The 22,392-nt window shown below is 41.6% G+C and overlaps 1 protein-coding gene across 6 annotated transcripts in view; it reads right to left on the minus strand.

The window, feature by feature from the left end:
* The window catches only part of LOC112219617 (mitogen-activated protein kinase 10), a 98,414-nt gene that overhangs the window by 71,032 nt on the left and 4,990 nt on the right, over positions 1-22,392 (minus strand). For 5 of the 6 annotated variants that reach the window (XM_024381020.1, XM_024381019.2, XM_024381023.2 and 2 more), the window contains exon 2: positions 5,918-5,989. In XM_024381020.1, coding sequence (XP_024236788.1) covers positions 5,918-5,989 — 72 coding nt within the window. Of the gene's footprint in view, positions 1-5,890; positions 5,990-22,392 lie in introns of all 6 variants that reach the window. The other variant, XM_024381021.2, reaches the window with a different exon arrangement.

Here is a 22,392-nt window from a genome sequence, read left to right on the forward strand (position 1 = left end):
CCCATAGAAAATCTTTGGAGGGAGTTGAAAGTCCGTGTTGCCCAGCAACAGCCCCAAAACATCATTTCTCTAGAGGAGATCTGCATGGAGGAATGGGCCAAAATACCAGCAACAGTGTGTGAAAACCTTGTGAAGACTTACAGAAAACGTTTGACCTCTGTCATTGCCAACAAAGGGTATATAACAAAGTTTTTTTATTGAGATAAACTTTTATTAACCAAATACTTATTTTCCACCATAATTTGCGAATAAATTCATAAAAAATCCTACAATGTGATTTTCTGGATTTTTTTCTCATTTTGTCTGTCATAGTTGAAGTGTACCTATGATGAAAATTACAGGCATCTCTCATCTTTTTAAGTGGGAGAACTTGCACAATTGGTGGCTGACTAAATACTATTTTGCCCCATTGTATGCCAGAGTCGGCATGGGTTCGAATACGGCCCAAAACCCTTTGATTCATGCTCCTCCTATCTCCCCTGTCTTTCCATCATTTTACTATCTCTACAATAAAGTAACAAAATTACAAATGGAGTGGGACTGCTCCACTCCAAAAAAATCCATGTGATCCCTGCAAGAATTGAACCCACAGCCTTGGTATTACCAGTGCCACACTCTCACCAACTGAGCCACATAGGACGCACACATGACTCCGTGTGCATATCAGTACATGTCCAGTCCAATCTAGTAATTGCTTGTCCAAAGATGCGTACATAATCCAACTATATTCCATGACAAATCACATCCACATAATTCTGGATAAGAGAGCTGTGAACTTGCACTCCAGAGATACTGTATATAGTGCTTTAGTTATATTTCTATGCACAGTACCCTGTGGGCCCTGGTCAGAAATAGTGCACTACATAGGAAATAGGGTGGCACTTGGGTCACATGCAATATCTAAAGATAACTAGACTAAGGGAAGAAAATCAACAGTCAGTCCATTAAGTCCAGTTCTACCAAGAGACATGCTTTTCATCCTAGAGCCGACTAACAATTAAACTGACAAGGCTAATTTGATCGTAATTAATAAAGATTTTATATAATTGCAATATTTTATTGAAGTTAGTGAGAGGGCTCTAGACAGGTTTTATTAACTACAGGTTACATCCCAGAGATGTATCCATCCATTCATCGTTGACTCTGCTGCAAATGATCAAAATATATATTTTCTATATATTTTACACAGTTGGACGCCATTTATGATATGATGCCAGTGGTTCGAATCGCAACAAATAACAAATAATCAACCCCAATCAGTTTAACATAAGAATCTTCCATTGGTTCGTTATCACCACTAGCACCAGTAGTGTAACATTGTCCCATACTGTATGTGATGTAGCTAACTGTTGGATGGCATGACAACTATGATGATAACAATCTATTACAGGGCTTCCCAAACTATTTTGGCTCACAACCCCATTTTGATATTTGAAAAATATCATGACCCCAACCATGTGAAAAAAAACATATATAATTAACAGCCAATGTTAACTTTTTTATTTCGGGCTATGGCAGACAATGAAAAAACATTCTAACAGTATTTATGATGGTCTTCTCAACTCACCATCACATACTTTTAATGTGTATTTTATCTCACAACCACTAATGAGATGGGTGTGCTAGATGCATGTCGCTCTCTCACTCTCTCGCTGCAGTGTCCCCTCACAAGGGTACGCGCGACGCACATAGCAACCGTCTACCTGCTTGTCTACCGATAACATTTTAGACAAGTCGCACGGCGAAATGGACGGTCAGAAAAGGAAAGGTGGAGCAGAGAGGGAGAGAATAAAAAAGAGAAAGGTCCTTGCCACAGATGGGGAGAGGGAGAGAGAGAGAGAGAGGGAGAGAGAGAGAGGATTTTTACTTATTTTTTTCAGTACCATCCAAAAAAATATATATACTTTTTTTAATTTCACCTTTATTTAACCAGGTAGGCTAGTTGAGAACGAGTTCTCATTTGCAACTGCGACCTGGCCAAGATAAAGCGTTGCAATTCGACACATACAACAACACAGAGTTACACATGGAATAAACTAAACATACAGTCAATAATACAGTAGAACAAAAGAAAACAAAAAGTCTATATACAGTGAGTGCAAATGAGGTAAGTTAAGGAAATAAATAGGCCATGGTGGCGAAGTAATTACAATATAGCAATTAAACACTGGAATGGTAGATCGGCAGAAGATGAATGTGCAGGTAGAGATACTGGGGTGCAAAGGAGCAAAATAAATAAATACCAGTATGGGGATGAGGTAGGTAGATAGATGGGCTGTTTACAGATGGGCTATGTACAGGTGCAGTGATCTGTAAGCTGCTCTGACAGCTGGTGCTTAAAGCTAGTGAGGGAGATGTCTCTGAAGCTGGAGACTCACTTTTGCAATTCGTTCCAGTCATGGGCAGCAGAGAACTGGAAGGAAAGACGACCAAAGGAGGAATTAGCTTTGGGGGTGACCAGTGAGATATACCTGCTGGAGCGCGTGCTACGAGTGGGTGCTGCTATGGTGACCAGTGAGCTGAGATAAGGCGGGGCTTTACCTAGCAGAGACAAACCCCTCAATGTGTCTTTCCCAATGTATTCCACTCCAAAGATGGCACAAACAGAAAATGTCTGACATACAATCAAGTAACTCACTTCTGCTCAGTATGTCTTGCATTTGCAAAACCTTCAGCCAGTGATAGTGCATTTGTCAAAGGAGGCATGCAGGCCTGGAAACATGCCCATCAGAGAGTACAGGAACATGAGAGAAGCAAGACCCATAGAGAAAGTGCAGAAGCCTTTTTCCTCAGAGCCAGCAAGCAGACTTCCGTCAATCATGGCAAGTTTCTTGAGCTTATATTGTTGTTAAGCAAAATCAGAATCATTAGAATGTTGATTCAGCAGACAATTGCTGTTAAAGTGAGAAAGGCAGGGATGTTATCAATACAAATGGACACAACACAGGATTTAACATCCAAAGACCAGTGTGCAGTAGTTTGCGATATGTCACTGATGTTGTCCAAGAGAGACTGATTGCAGTCATTGACTGTGAGTCATCGACTGGAAAGTACTTAGTGGACCTTGTGAAACAGCACCTTGAGAAGATGGACATAGATATCAAACAGTGTGTTGGTAATGCAACAGACAGTGCAGATCATATGCAGGGACAATACAGGGGCTTCTCTGCATTGCTCACAGTAGTCTCCTAACCAAGTACACATATGGTTTCACTCACATGTCCTCAACCTTGTGCTAACTGACACCACTGGGGTTGTTGTGGCAAGTGAATCCCTTTTCTCACTACTGAATGACATTGCAGTGTTCGTTTGAGATTCCTACAAGCGCATGAAGCTATGGGAGGAAACCAGTGAGGACAGGAGACACAGACGGCTTGATGTAATTGGTGAAACAGGCTGGTGGGCCAAAGACGAGGCCTTGAGGAAAGTATTTGGAAGCTTTGCAAAGTCTGACCGTGTACTTTACACAGATGTGGTCATCACTATGGAAAGAATTGAAAAGGATGTGACCATAAAACCTGCCTTCCGAAGCAAGGCCCAAGGGTACAATGATGCTCTCCTAAAGTATGAAACCATACTTACAGCTGAGGTTTTTCTCAGGATATTTGAGCAGACATCCCCATCTCTCTAAATACTTGCAAACCAGTGGCATGGATATCGTAACAGCACAGCACTTGGTGACTGGAACAGAGGATAACCTGAGAAAGTGTGCCCGAGACTTTGAGGGTGTGAAGAAGGCAGCAGACAACTTTGTTGAGTGGGACAATGGCATTCTGGAGGAGTAGCAGGACTGTGATGCCAAAGCTCAGACTGCTCTCCCAGAGAAGAGAACAAAAAACAGAAGAGAAAATCAGGTGAGTTGGCAGAAGACGAGCCCATTGCTAATGCAGACATGGATTACAAAATCAAGATCCACATGTGGTACTGGACACTGTTGTTGAAAGTGTTCACCTCATTTATGCAGCAAATGCAGTGCTGTGAGACAGCCATGAAGGAGCTCAGCAAATTGAATTTGATGAACATGCCACTGTTGAGGCATTGCAGGCTGAACTGATCAGCCTTGCACAACAGTGGGAAAGACTGAAACAGTCAGCATTGGAGGAGTACAACACCAGGGCCGCCGCCACCAGTGATGAATCAGCGGAAGGCTTTGAGGATCCTGATGAAAGTGTGAAGTTGGTGAGCAGTTGTTCCACATGTAAAAACTGCCCGATATGCTGCTATCTTCTCCTGTCTCAGTACAATCTGCTCACGGATGAGTATCACATCATTGGTTTGGGCTACAAGTTCCTCCTCACTCTATCCATCACTCAGGTGACTAGTGAGAGGACCGCAGTTATGTAGCCAACCCTGAAATTCGTGAAGAACCGCCTAAGAACCTCCCTCACTCAAGAGAACCTTGAAGCATTCCTTTTGATGGCAACAGAGAAGGATATTCTTATGGGACTTGACAAAGATGACATAATTGACAAGATGGCAGAGAGCAGTGAGTTACTTTGCCGCCTACTGGTTTACTAGTGGTAATTACTTACTGGTTACTCTAAAGTAGTGATGCTATGACTCTTCCTTAACAGGCTGACATTGGTGAAAGAAAATTTGCTGTTGAGTTAAAGCTTTTGACAGAGGCATGTTTTTTAGACTTTCATATTATACTTGCAGTTATGTAGCCAATGTTCAATTTCATTGGCTCAGTGTATAGATGTGTTTACTTTTGTGCTGTTTGCTTTATGGACACCAGTGAGTGAACATTGTAATCTACATTTTTTTGTAGAGAAGTGCTTTTTCGACTTTTGTATTATACTTACTTACATTGTTGTAGCTTATGTTCAAGTTCAGTGAATGTGTGTGTGTGAAGTTTTTTTGATACTTTTGATATGCTTGAATATAAAGATAATCATTTGAACATTTGAGCTAACTCTGTTTATCACCTTCTCTTTAAAAAAAATGTAGGCTAATAGTTTTGTGTGTCTAGCCTTGTATGTGCTATGATTGGTGTATTCCTAGTGAGTTTTTGAGGGTGCACCCATAGCCATAGCATACCTTGAAAACTCAGTGTTCAGATGGGACTGACCAATAAGTAGCCTAAGTGTTTGTATTTTGTAATGTGCATAACTTTCTTCCCAGATGAACATAGTGGCCAAATGTATAACTAGTTCAGTACCCGTTACATCAACAAATAGGGTTAGCCTACAAAATTAGCGGTCTGGTGGTTTGCGTGAACAGGATGGCCTGGGATGGAGTCAAATTCCCAGCCTGAATTATTATTTTAGTCCGCCCCTGGAGGCCAGGAATGTAATGACTTTGAAGTCTCTGCAATAGTGTGTGGTTTCATAGCATATCGGGCCTAGCCATGTGTGGCCTTTTCCCATGATCTAAGGGCGCTTTCTGATTGAATTTCTCTTTAAGATTTGAATAATTCTCATTTAAATACATTTTTAAGGCTAACCACATTAGAATGATGTTTAGATACAAAGACGATATTATAATATATATATATTTTTGTATGTATATTTTTTCTTCACGATTTTGGAAATTCTCCCAGGACCCCATTTTCACAATAGGTGGCCCAACATGGGGTCATGACCCCTGGTTTGGGAATCACTGATTTATTAACACTAACGCTAACACAAAGTAGTTCGCTACAGCACATACAGTATAGGACAAGGCTACAGTACCTGTTGGGTCATCATATGACACAAACACACCATTGATTTGGATAGATGGTACACTTGCCACAAAGCCTGTTTTAGCATGGGTGGCCCCGTAGAAGGCTTTCACCACCACCATTTTAAGGCAGACCTAGTCCCTCAATAGTGCTAACACTCTTTCCAGCTCTATGAAACAGACATAACACTAATGAAGAGGAAATGGAAGTGAATGAATACTGTACCTTATTTTACCTGTAAGGAACACACACCTGACAAAAGGCTATTTTCACATCTAGGACTGGTTCACCGCAGTAATAGAAGAAATGCCTGCTCATAAATACCTGCAATACACAAACAGAGGAGAGAAGAGAGGTTAGAGATTAGAGGTTCATTCATTTATTAATCCTTGTTTTACCAGTTAGGTTGCCTGAGAACACATTCTCTACAGCAACAACCTGTGGAAGGTAGAGGAGAGTGGGGGTCTTTCTAGACTCTGGCAGTGTAGCCTGGTCTCAGATCTGTGTGTACGGTAGCCAACTTGTATGGGAGTTTGGGATGACAATGACTATAGTAGTTGTCAAGACACTGGGCGAAAAGGGATATCTTTACATGACACGTTTTTTTATATTCTATTAAAGACCATTTTCAATCCATAATTTGAGTTTTGTGGATATGCACCATATCCTATATCTGAATCCAGATGTGTCTTTTAGACATACAGCACCAGTCAAAAGATTGGACACACCTACTCATTCAAGGGTTTTTCTTTATTTTCACTATTTTCTACAATGTAGAATAATAGTGAAGACATCAAAACTATGAAATAACACATATGGAATCATGTAGTATGTTGCATTTATATTTATGTTCAGTATAGATAAAAATACAAATTATGTTACAACTTCCTCTGGTCTCCTCTTACTAATAGTGAGTGTGCAACTTCCAAACAATGTCCCCCACTCTTCCTTAACAGCGAATCAAGGAAATTCTGATGAGCACGACAAAATTTTGGGATATTTTTCAACAAAAGTAAAGGACAGTAATGTTACAAGTAAAACAGGAAGCCCAGGTTTCAATAGGCAACTAGATATTAATGTGTCATGGAAAGAGTGTGGACATATGGCCTGGCGAAGCGGTTTTTAGGGGCTGATAATTATGAGTTTTTCACTCTGCTGGTCTCGGCAAGAAATTACGAGTCCTCATTGTCCGAGACCGAGTAAAAAAAATGCAGACACTGAGACAAAACCTAGGGACTCAATATGTGGTGTTGAGACTGGATTCAGGACTGAGACCGGTCTCAAGTCCTGCAACACTGCAAAGAAGCACAAAAAATGAAAAGAAGCAAAAAAAGAAGCACTGCAAAGAAGCACAAAAAAATGAAAGTAAATTGCAGCAGCAGACATATAAAAACAATGAATACAACAGTCTGAAACCCTGGCAATTTGACTCATGTGTACACAATGGCTGCCTGGTATTATGATGCAATGATTTCCATGGTAATGTAGAATGTTCATTCAAATTGTTAACTGATGTGGCTCATGCTACGGAATGTATTTTTAGTAAGGTCAGTTGAGTTGAATCAACAAATCACAGCACATATTGATAAGTACACTTGCTTTTACTTCCTGCTTTTACTTCCTGCTTTGCTCTTATGGATACACTCGCAATGGCCGCCAGTCCACCCATTATGTCATTGTGTAGTTAGCCGTTTTCTTTGGTAACTGTGGTATTCGCGGGATAAACGCCTCCATTCTGTACATTAGCTTGGAAAATGCTTGGAAAACTCAGCACTGCCTCGTCTATTATTTCCAAGGTAATTTACAGAACGTCTATATCCCTTACATAGTATAGTGGCTGAGCATTGGGCAGCATATTACTAGTAGTGATCCTTTATTTGGCCCAAATATCTCTGGCCATCCTATTCTCCCCAGTAGGACCCTACGCTATATATACAGGTTATATCTCTGAGGTTAGAGTACCTCATGATAAGCTGTAGACCACACTACCTACCAAGAGTTTTCCTCTATATTTTTCGTAACTGTCTATTTACCACCACAAACCGATGCTGGCACTAAGACCGCACTCAACGAGCTGTATAAGGCCATAAGCAAACAAGAAAATGCTCATCCAGAAGTGGCGTTCCTAGTGGACCTGGACTTTAATGCAGACAAACTTAAATCTGTTTTACCTCATTTCTACCAGCATATCACATGTGCAACCAGAGGAAAAAGACCAGCTTAACTCCATGCACAAAGACATATAATTCTATCCTCCTGATTTCTGCTTACAAACAAAAACTAAAGCAGGAAGTACCAGGGACTCTCTCAATAGGGAAGTGGTCAGATGACACAGATGCTACGTTACAGGACTGTTTTGCTAGCACAGACTGGAAAATGTTCCGGGATTCATCCAATGGCATTTAGGAGTATACCACCTCAGTCACCGTCCCCACAGTGACTGTAAGTACATATCCCAATCAGAAGCCTTGGATAGCAGGCAACATCCGCACCGAGCTAAAGGCTAGAGCTGTCGCTTTCAAGGACTGGGACACTAATCTGGACGCTTATAAGAAATCCCACTGTGCCCTCAGATGAACCATCAAACAGGCATAGCATGTGACACAAGCCTACCAGACAGGCATTTAGCCTTTTATGCTCGCGTCGAAGCAAGCAAAACTGAAACATGCATGAGAGCACCAGCTGTTCCGGACAACTGTGATCACGCTCTCCGTATCCGATCTCGATGTAGCCGATGTGAGCAAGACCTTTAAACAGGTCAACATTCACAAGGCCGCAGGGCTAGACGGACTACCAGGACGTGTACTCCGAGCATGTGCGGACCAACTGGCAAGTGTCTTCACTGACATTTTCAATCTCTCCCTGACCGAGTCTGTAATACCTACATGTTTTAACCAGACTACCATAGTCCCTGTGTCCAAGAACGCGAAGGAAACCTGCCTAAAATAAGTGCTTTCAAAGGCTGGTCATGGCTCACATCAACACCATCATCCCAGAAACCCTAGACCCACTCCAATTCACATACCACCCCAACAGATCTACAGATGACACCATCTCAATAGCACTACACGCTGCCCTTTCCCACCTGGACAAAAGGAACACCTATGTGAGAATGCTGTTCATTGACTACAGCTCAGCGTTCAACACCACAGTGCCCACAAAGATCATCACTAAGCTAAGGACCCTGGGACTAAACACCTCCCTCTGCAACTGGACCATCCTGAAGGGCCGCCCCCTAGTGGTAATGGCATCCTGACGGGCCGCCCCTAAGTGGTAAGGGTAGGCAACAACAAATCTGCCACGCTGATCCTCAATACAGGGGCCCCTCAGTGGTGAGTGCTCAGTCCCCATCCTGTACTCCCTGTTCACCTACGACAGCGTGGCCAAGCACAAATCCAACACCATCATTAAGTTTGCTGACGACACAACCAGGTGCATCACCACCTGGTATGGCAACTGCTTGGCATCCGACAGTAAGGTGCTACAGAGGGTAGTGCGTACGGCCCAGTACATCATTGCGGCCAAGCTACCTGCCATCCAGGACTTCATTACTAGGCGGTGTCAGAGAAAGGACCAGTCACCCAAGTCATAGGCTGTTCTCTCTGCTACCACACGGCAAACGGTACCGGAGCGCCAATTCTAGCTCCTTAACAGCTTCTACCCCCCAAGCCATAAGACTGCTGAACAATTATGACTCACCACCTGATTCGGTCTTATGTAGCAACATTTGAAATTGTTTTTTTTACATACAGCAATGTTGTTATCTAGTTGCGTTGTGATTGGCTCAGTGTTCTGTCACTCAAGTACAAAATCTACAGTTTGTACTGCCATAGATTTACATTAGAAGTCCCCATCCAAGAAGACTCAAGGTCATTGGCCACAGAAAAAATGATGTCAAATCATGTTAAATCATATTTACAAATATTAACAGGACTAATTGGCCAATAAACTTCGTATGGAAAATAACAAACAGGAAGTTGTAAAAGACTTGAATCAAAGATATTCTCAGTATATACTATTCTGACAACAACTCTATTTTCTATAACAAAACTCTGGTTTAACTCTACTCTAGCCAACCTATTGCCTGCTCTCCCCCCAGGCAAAAGCCAACTGAGCACCTAAGTAGTCTTTCCAGGAACTCCCTTCAGCTAGGAATGATAGCCCCAAAACACATTTCTACCATTAATGCGTAATTTCCCATGGACATACAACATCATAAACAACAGTTTTATATACACACACACTTCAATAACTTGTGAAATAACTTCTTCTTTAAGTCACACAATGCACATTCATGAAGTAATTCACCCCCGGGATAATTCATCACTTTGGATATTCTCGTAGCTCGTAGTCTAATTTGCCTCTTGCGTAATGCACACCAGCACTTAAATAAGGAGACAGAGCGGGTCTTCAGACAAACACACAAGGTAGGTTAACTGATATGATTATACTCTACAAATACTTTGATCATTGTTCTAATAATATATTTCATATTGCTAGAGCATGTACATTTAAAATGGGCAGCTTTATACACAACAGAAAGATGGTTAACAAGTTACATTGTTTTAGTAACTGGCTTGCACAACAAACAGTCAACTTTGTTGCCTTATGTCAAAGTATTGTTGGCAAATGGAATGCGCTACTCAATGCAACATATTCTATTTTGTTTCAGGATTCCTGGCTATACATTGAAGAGATACAATAGAGTCTTTCTTCAACCAATAATTTGTTTCAGTGTCATTGTCTACAAGTCATGTACATATGCTCCATGACACCAATTATCCTACATATTTAAAAAAAATGCATGACACAATTCAAGGCCTTAAAGAGGTCATTTGAATTTGAAGAGGTAGAAATAGCAAAAACACAGCTTGAATAGCTTTTGTGTTATTCACAGACACACACACTTCACTCTCTATCTTTCTTTCTTCCAGCTCTCTCTCCACATCTCTCTCTCTCTCTTCCTCTATATCCCTCCCTCTGTCAGTGTGAACGATGGCGGTGTAGGATGGAAATGGAAACTTGCTGATGCTGCAATTTCCCGAGGGCTGGAACATGAACATGGATAGTGAGTCTATTTAGCACATTCTTAAATCAACCTGAAACATAATCAAGCTGGATGCTAGGGCCGGAGCAACCCACTTTGAACATCTAGCCCTTCAGTGAGCAAGCAGCAAGCAGTGAGCAAGCAGTTCCGCACAGTCTTTGAACATAAGTAAATCACTTGCAATTATCTGAAGCAATAATATTATATTTTTACTGCTAAACATTCTGGTTTAATGTGCTACTTATAACGTAGAACTGTAGTTTGAGAAATTGTGACCTACATTTGTGAATGTCTTCACATGAGGACAATAAAGCATACTATTGAATTCCACTGAGCAATTAAACTTGTCCTCTATTCAAAGAGGACAGAAGGTACCGCAAAAATGTCTCAAGTTATTTCAAGCCCATTGTTCCACATAAAGACGTTGTATTATATTATATTATATCATGAAGGTGGTGGTGCACATCAGGATCAGTTTCACTGTGGCTATCAGTCCAGATTAATGCTGTCTGTTAAATCCTTTGATAGCCCCTGCCTTGCTGTGTGACCCCTTAATGAGATTGCTCGCGTTACAGATGTGATGCTGCTGCTTATCATGGGAGAGGATTGGGCAGAGACTATACACACACACATAATCCCTCTCCCTATGCTGCTGCTTATCATGGGGAGGGGCTGGGCAGATATGGCTACGTCCCAAATAGCATCCCATTCCCTACATAGTGCACTATGGGCCCTGGTCAAAAGTAGTGCACTACAGTGGTTGCTTCACTAAAAGTTTTGCGATTATGCTGCGAGACTTTGAGGTAATTTGTGGTGTAGTACGGTACCCTGCGTCACCACTTCATTGCACAAGGGGGAGTTAGAGCATTCATTATGCTTTTGGGTCATACTGTGTCTCTAACTGACAATGAACTGGGCGACATAAACCTAAATATAAACTGATAATTGTGCATGACTTCAGTATTATTTACGAAAACTGTTGTTGCACTAAGATTTGTATTATTTTATTTTGTTAGGATTATTTTGCTCTTACTGTAGAACTATAGGCCACTCCCGACCGGTCATATTATACAGCGCAACGGGCAACGGTCTAAAACACTGCATAGCAGTGCAAGCTGTGTTGCTACAGATGCTGGTTAAATAACTGTGCCGCCCCCGAATGGGTGACCCATGAGATGATTGTAGGTTTATCTCCCTCTAAAAAGATAAATAAATTTAAAAACTGCCTTTATTTACAAATTAGTTACAAAGTCTCACCCCATGTTCAAGAATGGCCTTTCCCTCACTCATTTTACGTTATTTGAAAACTAAATAATCTCCAAAATATTGTTATTTTACAAACAAAGCGATTATTATTATTGTTATTATTATTAATGATGAATTTAGAATTATATAAAAGCCCATTGGATATTCTCACAGATATATCATTAACCCTGTTATTAGCAGGACAATATACAGTGGGGCAAAAAAGTATGTAGTCAGCCACCAATTGTGCAAGTTCTCCCACTTAAAAAGATGAGAGAGGCCTGTAATTTTCATCATAGGTACACTTCAACTATGACAGACCAAAATGAGAAAAAAATCCAGAAAATCACATTGTAGGATTTTTTATGAATTTATTTGCAAATTATGGTGGAAAATAAGTATTTGGTCAATAACGAAAGTTTATCTCAATACTTTGTTATATACCCTTTGTTGGCAATGACAGAGGTCAAACATTTTCTGCAAGTCTTCACAAGGTTTTCACACACTGTTGCTGGTATTTTGGCCCATTGCTCCATGCAGATCTCCTCTAGAGCAGTGATGTTTTGGGGCTGTTGCTGGGCAACACGGATCAGTCGTCCTGGTCCCTTTGCAGAAAAACAACCCCAAAGCATGATGTTTCCACCCCAATGCTTCACAGTAGGTATGGTGTTCTTTGGATGCAACTCAGCATTCTTTGTCCTCCAAACACGACGAGTTGAGTTTTTACCAAAAAGTTATATTTTGGTTTCATCTGACCATATGACATTCTCCCAATCTTCTTCTGGATCATCCAAATGCTCTCTAGCAAACTTCAGACAGGCCTGGACATGTACTGGCTTAAGCAGGGGGACACGTCTGGCACTGCAGAATTTGAGTCCCTGGCGGCGTAGTGTGTTACTGATGGTAGGCTTCGTCAATTTGGTCCCATCTCTCTGCAGGTCATTCACTAGGTCCCCCCGTGTGGTTCTGGGATTTTTGCTCACCGTTCTTATGATCATTTTGACCCCATGGGATGAGATCTTGCGTGGAGCCCCAGATCGAGGGAGATTATCAGTGGTCTTGTATGTCTTCCATTTCCTAATAATTGCTCCTACAGTTGATTTCTTCAAACCAAGCTGCTTACCTATTGCAGATTCAGTCTTCCCAGCCTGGTGCAGGTCTACAATTTTGTTTCTGGTGTCCTTTGACAGCTCTTTGGTCTTGGCCATAGTGGAGTTTGGAGTGTGACTGTTTGAGGTTGTGAACAGGTGTCTTTTATACTGATAACAAGTTCAAACAGGTGCCATTAAAACAGGTAATGAGTGGAGGACAGAGGAGCCTCTTAAAGAAGAAGTTACAGGTCTGTGAGAGCCAGAAATCTTGCTTGTTGACCAAATACTTATTTTCCACCATAATTTGCAAATAAATTCATTAAAAATCCTACAATGTGATTTTCTGGAATTTTTTTCTATCATTTTGTCTGTCATAGTCATAGTCAAACTAAAACAATGTAACTTCTAATGGCAGCTTTATGCTTCGTTAATAAAATAATTATAAAAATACTCTCAAAATCACTATGATTAACACGCTTTTTCAGTTCTGCCCACAAATGTCCTATTGGATTGAGGTCAGGGCTTTGTGATTGCCACTCCAATACTTTGAAATTGTTTTCCTTGAGCCATTTTGCCACAACTTTGGAAGTATGCTTGGGGTCATTGTCCATTTGGAAGACCCATTTGCGACCAAGCTTTAACTGATGTCTTGAGATGTTGCTTCAATATATCCACATCATTTTCCATCTTCATTATGCCATCTATTTTGTGAAGTGCACCAGTCCCTCCTGCAGCAAAGCACCCTCACAACATGACGCTGCCAACCCCGTGCTTCACGGTTGGGATGGTGTTCTTCAGCTTGCAAGCGTCCCCCTTTTTCCTCCAAACATAACGATTGTCATTATGGCCAAACAGTTATATTTTTGTTTCATCAGACCAGAGGACATTTCTCCAAAAAGTACGATCTTTGTCCCCATGTGCAGTTGCAAACCGTAGCCTGGCTTTTTTATGGCGGTTTTGGAGCAGTGGCTTCTTCCTTGCTGAGCAGCCTTTCAGTTTATGTCGATATAGGACTCGTTTTACTGTGGATATAGATACCTTTGTACCTGTTTCCTCCAACATCTTCACAAGGTCCTTTGTTGTTGTTCTGGGATTGATTTGCACTTTTCGCACCAAAGTGCGTTCATCTCTAGGAGACAGAACGCATCTCCTTCCTGAGCGGTATGATGGCTGCTTGGTTCCACTGTGTTTATACGTGAGTACTGTTGTTTGCACAGATGAACGTGGTACCTTCAGGCATTTGGAAATTGCTCCCAAGGATGAACCAGACTTGTGGAGGTCTACAATTTTTTTTCCGAGGTCTTGGCTGATTTCTTTTGATTTTCCCATGATGGCAAGCAAAGAGGCACAGAGTTTGAAGCTCGGCCTTGACATACATCCACAGGTACACCTCCAATTGACTTAAATGATGTCAATTAGCCTATCAGAACATTCTAAAGCCATGATATCATTTTCTGGAATTTTCCAAGCTGTTTAAAGGCACATTCAACTTAGTTTATGTAAACTTCTGACCCACTGGAATTGTCATACAGTGAATTATAAGTGAAATAATCTGTCTGTAAACAATTGTTGGAAATATTACTTGTGTCATGCACGAAGTAGGTATCCTAACCGACTTGCCAAAACTATAGTTTATTAATAAGAAATTTGTTGAGTGGTTGAAAAATGAGTTTTAATGACTCCAGCCTAAGTGTATTTAAACTTCCGACTTCAACCTTATTATTATTCTTTTACCGTTCCCATTGTCAGAGTGGACATGTTGTTTACAGAGCGCACAACCAATGCTACACAAGATTTGGTTCATTTTGTTTAATTTACGAGTTGTCAATTTAGTCACTGTCTTTCGTTTGGAGTGCTACTGTCAATGTTGAGTAAAGACATGCACCTGATTACGCATAGACGTAGGCCTATAGACTACCTGGCCTGTACGCAAATGTAGGCATATAAATGTGCCCATTTGGGGATCTGATAGTATTTCTGAATGGCTTAACGCACCGCCACTAATGAGCTGTGGAGTTTCTCAAAGTAATGTTTTCTTCACCTCAAACAGCAAGCAAATTAAATCTTTAACATCCATTGAGAATGGCAATAGTTCCTCAATGTATTTGAAAAATCCTTCCAGCATTCTCCCTTTCGATAACCACTCAGCGTGAAAGGGAAAAAATACAATGCTCTGATCCAGGGGAAACGTCATAAAATAAGTCTACCTGATGAGCTCTTATCTTTTGCCAAAATAGCCTATAGCTGTGTCTGTCAGTTCACTGGAAACTCTGAGGGCCCTGAATATTTCATACAATGTTGCAAGTTTGCTAGCAAGAGCTTATGGCTGGACCCGTTGATAGTTGATACAATGTTTCAAGTTCATTTCAGACAGGCATGTGTAGCCAATGTGATCCATAGGATATTTTTTTATCAGGATATTTTCTACCTGCAATGCAATGATTTTATTTGTTGGCTTTATATGTAGTCTATTTTTATATACAGTGGGAAAAAAAGTATTTAGTCAGCCACCAATTGTGCAAGTTCTCCCACTTAAGAAGATGAGAGAGGCCTGTAATTTTCATCATAGGTAGTACACTTCAACTATGACAGACAAAATGAGAAAGAAAAATCCAGAAAAACACTTTGTAGGATTTTTAATGAATTTATTTGCAAATTATGGTGGAAAATAAGTATTTGGTCACCTACAAACAAGCAAGATTTCTGGCTCTCACAGACCTGTAACTTCTTCTTTAAGAGGCTCCTCTGTCCTCCACTCGTTACCTGTATTAATGGCACCTGTTTGAACTTGTTATCAGTATAAAAGACAACTGTTCACAACCTCGAACAGTCACACTCCAAACTCCACTATGGCCAAGACCAAAGAGCTGTCAAAGGACACCAGAAACAAAATTGTAGACCTGCACCAGGCTTGGAAGACTGAATCTGCAATAGGTAAGCAGCTTGGTTTGAAGAAATCAACTGTGGGAGCAATTATTAGGAAATGGAAGACATACAAGACCACTGATAATCTCCCTCGATCTGGGGCTCCACGCAAGATCACACCCCGTGGGGTCAAAATGATCACAAGAACGGTGAGCAAAAATCCCAGAACCACGCGGGGGGACCTAGTGAATGACCTGCAGAGAGCTGGGACCAAAGTAACAAAGCCTACCATCAGTAACACACTACGCCGCCAGGGACTCAAATCCTGCAGTGCCAGACGTGTCCCCCTGCTTAAGTCAGTACATGTCCAGGCCCGTCTGAAGTTTGCTAGAGAGCATTTGGATGATCCAGAAGAAGATTGGGAGAATGTAATATGGTCAGATGAAACCAAAATATAACTTTTTGGTAAAAACTCAACTCGTCGTGTTTGGAGGACAAAGAATGCTGAGTTGCATCCAAAGAACACCATACCTACTGTGAAGCATGGGGGTGGAAACATCATGCTTTGGGGCTGTTTTTCTGCAAAGGTACCAGGATGACTGATCCGTGTAAAGGAAAGAATGAATGGGGCCATGTATCGTGAGATTTTGAGTGAAAACCTCCTTCCATCAGCAAGGGCATTGAAGATGAAACGTGGCTGGGTCTTTCAGCATGACAATGATCCCAAACACACCGCCCAGGCAACGAAGGAGTGGCTTTGTAAGAAGCATTTCAAGGTCCTGGAGTGGCCTAGCCAGTCTCCAGATCTCAACCCCATAGAAAATCTTTGGAGGGAGTTGAAAGTCCATGTTGCCCAGCAACAGCCCCAAAACATCACTGCTCTAGAGGAGATCTGCATGGAGGAATGGGCCTTGTGAAAACCTTGTGAAGACTTACAGAAAACGTTTGACCTCTGTCATTGCCAACAAAGGGTATATAACAAAGTATTGAGATAAACTTTTGTTATTGACCAAATACTTATTTTCCAATTTGCAAATAAATTCATTAAAAATCCTACAATGTGATTTTCTAGATTTTTTTTCTTCTAATTTTGTCTGTCATAGTTGAAGTGTAGCTATGATGAAAATTACAGGCCTCTCTCATCTTTTTAAGTGGGAGAACTTGCCACAATTGGTGGCTGACTAAATACTTTTTTGCCCCACTGTATGTAGTGGTGTAATGTAAGTGCTTTAATGTTTGGACCCCAGGAAGAGTATCTGCTGCCTTGGCAACAGCTAATGGGGATCTTTAATGAATACAAATACAAATGACTTTAGGATGCAGTTAAGACATTGACTCCTTGTTTCTAACCTTTGACTTTTAGGATTATGTTTCCAAACACATTTACAACAATTTGTCAAAGGCCAATTTGCAGTCTGTCGCTACCTCTTGAGGTGTCAAATTTACAAAAACACATTATTCAAATGTCTGTTCTTATTTTCGTATTGCAACATTTAATTAGTGACCAGATCAGACTTTCCTACTACAGTATCCTCATCATTATCTCTTCTTCAATACACACTGATGTTTGTTCCATAACATCAGATTGTATCATACGCCAAGAACCACAAATGAAAAGCAAAGCAGGCTACACCAAGACGGCCACACTTAATGCTCAATTGAATCTATCTATCAATGGCTTGACAATTGCCATTGAGACCACTCCATGGGGGGAATTGGAGCATACCTCAAAATCAATGTTGATGAATTGTATATGTTTATCTAAGCCCACATCACATTACTTGAAACAGCAGGATAAACATGAGGATTTTGTATATCTTATGCTTCAAATTAAACAACTTGAATAGTAACAATAATCAAATACTGTATTACTTATATTTAATCTAATTGTCTCTCCAATTAGACTGTAAACAATTACCGAAAGCCTATTGATGATGAAGAGGTTGAACCTACTAGCCGTATAAAGTGCACTAAGTCAAAGTCCTTCTGTTCACCTGATTTAGAATTTCTCACAATCAAATGTCGACCGCATTATCTACCAAGGGAATTCTCTTCGATTATAATCACAGCCGTATATATTTCCCCCAAGCAGACACATCGATGGCTCTGAACTAACTTTATTTGACTCTTTGCAAACTGGAAACCATATATCCTGAGGCTGCATTCATTGTAGCTAGGGATTTTAACAAGGCTAATCTGAAAACAAGACTCCCTAAATTGTATCAGCATATCGATTGCGCAACCAGGGCTGGAAAAACCTTGGATCATTGCTATTCTAACTTCCGCGACGCATATAAGGCCCTGCCCCGCTCTCCTTTCGGAAAAGCTGACCACGACTCCATTTTGTTGATCCCTGCCTACAGACAGAAACTAAAACAAGAAGCTCCCGCGCTGAGGTCTGTTCAACGCTGGTCCGACCAATCTGATTCCACACTCCAAGACTGCTTCCATCACGTGGACTGGGATATGTTTCGTATTGCATCAAACAACAACATTGACGAATACGCTGATTCGGTGAGCGAGTTCATTAGGACGTGCGTTGAAGATGTCGTTCCCATAGCAACGATTAAAACATTCCCAAACCAGAAACCGTGGATTGATGGCAGCATTTGCGTGAAACTGAAAGCGCGAACCACTGCTTTGGTGACCGGAAACATGACCGAATACAAACAGTGTAGCTATTCCCTCCGCAAGGCAATCAAGCAAGCTAAGCATCAGTATAGAGACAAAGTAGAATCTCAATTCAACGGCTCAGACACAAGAGGTATGTGGCAGGGTCTACAGTCAATCACGGATTACAAAAAGAAAACCAGCCCCGTCATGGACCAGGATGTCTTGCTCCCAGGCAGATTAAATAACTTTTTTGCCCGCTTTGAGGACAATATAGTGCCACTGACACGGCCCGCAACCAAAACATGCGGACTCTCCTTCACTGCAACCGACGTGAGGAAAACATTTAAATGTGTTAACCCTCGCAAGGCTGCAGGCCCAGACGACATCCCCAGCCGCGCCCTCAGAGCATGCACAGATCAGCTGGCTGGTGTGTTTACGGACATATTCAATCAATCCCTATCCCAGTCTGTTGTTCCCACATGCTTCAAGAGGGCCACCATTGTTCCTGTTCCCAAGAAAGCTAAGGTAACTGAGCTCACTTCCGTCATCATGAAGTGCTTTGAGAGACTAGACAAGGACCATATCACCTCCACCCTACCTGACACCCTAGACCCACTCCAATTTGCTTACCGCCCAAATAGGTCCACAGACGATGCAATCTCAACCACACTGCCCTAACCCATCTGAACAAGAGGAATACCTATGTGAGAATGCTGTTCATCGACTACAGCTCGGCATTTAACACCATAGTGCCCTCCAAGCTCGTCATCAAGCTCGGAGACCCTGGGTCTCGACCCCGCCCTGTGCAACTGGGTACTGGACTTCCTGACGGGCCGCCCCCAGGTGGTGAGGGTAGGCAACAACATCTCCACCCCGCTGATCCTCAACACTGGGGCCCCACAAGGGTGCGTTCTGAGCCCTCTCCTGTACTCCCTGTTCACCCACGACTGTGTGGCCACGCACGCCTCCAACTCAATCATCAAGTTTGCGGACGACACAACAGTGGTAGGCTTGATTACCAACAACGACGAGACGGCCTACAGGGGAGGAGGCGAGGGCCCTCGGAGTGTGGTGTCAGGAAAATAACCTCACACTCAACGTCAACAAAACTAAGGAGATGATTGTGGACTTCAGGAAACAGCAGAGGGAACACCCCCCTATCCACATCGATGGAACAGTAGTGGAGAGGGTAGTAAGTTTTAAGTTCCTCGGCGTACACATCAAAGACAAACTGAATTGGTCCACCCACACAGACAGCATCGTGAAGAAGGCGCAGCAGCGCCTCTTCAACCTCAGGAGGCTGAAGGAATTCGGCTTGTCACCAAAAGCACTCACAAACTTCTACAGATGCACAATCGAGAGTATGTATCTGTATCACCGCCTGGTACGGAAACTGCTCCGCCCACAACCGTAAGGCTCTCCATAGGGTAGTGAGGTCTGCACAACGCATCACCGGGGGCAAACTACTTGCCCTCCAGGACACCTACACCACCCGATATCACAGGAAGGCCATAAAGATCATCAAGGACAACAACCACCCGAGCCACTGCCTGTTCACCCCGCTATCATCCTGAAGGCGAGGTCAGTACAGGTGCATCAAAGCTGGGACCGAGAGACTGAAAAACAGCTTTTATCTCAAGGCCATCAGACTGTTAAACAGCCACCACTAACATTGAGTGGCTGCTGCCAACACACTGACTCAACTCCAGCCACTTTAATAATGGGAATTGATGGGAAATTATGTCAAATATATCACTAGCCACTTTAAACAATGCTACCTATTATAATGTTTATATTACCCCTACATTATTCATCTCATATGTATACGTATATACTGTACTCCATATCATCTACTGCATCTTTATGTAATACATGTATCACTAGCCACTTTAACTATGCCACTTTGTTTACATACTCATCTCATATGTATATACTGTACTCAATACCATCTACTGTATCTTGCCTATGCCGCTCTGTACCATCACTCATTCATATATCTTTATGTACATATTCTTTATCCCCTTACACTTGTGTCTATAAGGTAGTAGTTTTGGAATTGTTAGCTAGATTACTTGTTGGTTATTACTGCATTGTCGGAACTAGAAGCACAAGCATTTCGCTACACTCGCATTAACATCTGCTAACCATGTGTATGTGACAAATAAAATTTGATTTGATTTGAAATAGAGAATAAGGTGTCATATGGCACGCAGCCCTACGTGGGTCTAGTGTATCTCTTAGGAGGATAGCAGCACATTCTAACCAGCACACAAATAAATGAATTGATTAATTGTTAAGTTACTCCCGGCAGCACTTCTTCCCATTCATAGTGTTCAATAATTTAGCCCACAAGGTTACAGTCTTTCAAACCTTCTCTCTTAAGCCTTGTATGCATGCAATGGGCTGTTCAGTAACAACCTTTTGGCTAGTGCTACTCTTGGATTGCACATCTTCCCTTTTTACCATGCTCAACAGCCATACAGTATTCACCAGTATCATATGCAATAGGCTGTAAAGTAACACACATTTTGGCCCATGATGCCGCCTCTTGGCATTGCACAGTATCCTCTTCAGACATAGGCTATCTTTTTAGTAATATGTCATCATGTTGCCATCGACATAGGTGACATATACAGTACCAGTAAAAAGTTCGGACACACCTACTCATTCAAGGATTTTTCTTTATTTTGACTATTTTCTACATTGAAAAATAATAGTGAAGACATCAAAACTACAGAAAAACACATAGAATCATGTAGCAACCAAAAAAAGTGTTAAATATATTTGAGATTATTCAAAGTAGCCACCCTTTGCCTTGATGACAGCCTTGCACACTCTTGGCATTCTCTCAACCAGTTAATGAGGTTGTCACCTGGAATGCATTTCAATTATTTGAATAACAGGCGTGCCTTGTTAAATGTTAATTTGTAGAATTTCTTTCCTTCTTAATAACCTCTTATGGCTGCATCCCTTTTTCTCAATTTCCGCCTGAAGACATACCCTAATCTAACTTCCTGTAGCTCAGCCCCAGAGGCAATGATATGCATATTCTTGGTATCATTTGAATTGAAACATTCTGAAGTTTGTGGAAATGTTAATTGAATGTAGGAGAATATAACACAGTAGATCTGGTGGAAGAAAAGAGAAAGCAAGAGCATACGTTTTCTGTTTTTTATTGTTGTAGCATCATCTTTCACGTGTACTAGAATAGCCACACAGTCAGATAGAATGCTGGAGATAAGTTTGATGGATAACACAAGAGGGCAACTGTAGGTGTGCAACGTTTCAGACTGATAACTTCAGGAATGGGTGAGCTACATGACATTTAGCATGAAGTCACCCAGGTGTCCCACACAAGTTGCCCAAATGTACCCAAGTGGCCGAATTGCTGAAATGACCTATAACTATATACAACAGTGCAAATAACTATATACAACATATCAAAAAGCAATTCTAACACACACACACACAAAAAATGTTTTTAAAAAATATTAGAAAATTTTAAAAAAATATAAAAAAAACAGTACACCCTTTGGAAGTCCTCTACACAATATTTTGCTGCCTGTGCCATGTCCCATGGCAGTCTCTTTCTGATGTAAAGCAGAGGCAAACTGAACAAGTGGTGCAGTTCATGCGACACAGAGCACAACGACGCCTCCATGCTGTGCCCTTTTGGCCCTGAGGCACAGTCATGCCTGCAGTAATGAACTGTGGCATATGAACACCACTGGAGGCAGGAGTAGAGGGGGCAGAGGTAGGGCGGGAAGCTTGGCACCGGGGGCTCCCAGTCGGAGTCGCTATCACTGAAAGAAAACATTTAAAAAATATTTGTATTGTATGAGCCTTTTATCATCACATAAAATAAA

The sequence above is a fragment of the Oncorhynchus tshawytscha genome, linkage group LG20, assembly GCF_018296145.1.
Source record: "Oncorhynchus tshawytscha isolate Ot180627B linkage group LG20, Otsh_v2.0, whole genome shotgun sequence".
Classification (NCBI taxonomy): Eukaryota; Metazoa; Chordata; class Actinopteri; order Salmoniformes; family Salmonidae; genus Oncorhynchus; species Oncorhynchus tshawytscha.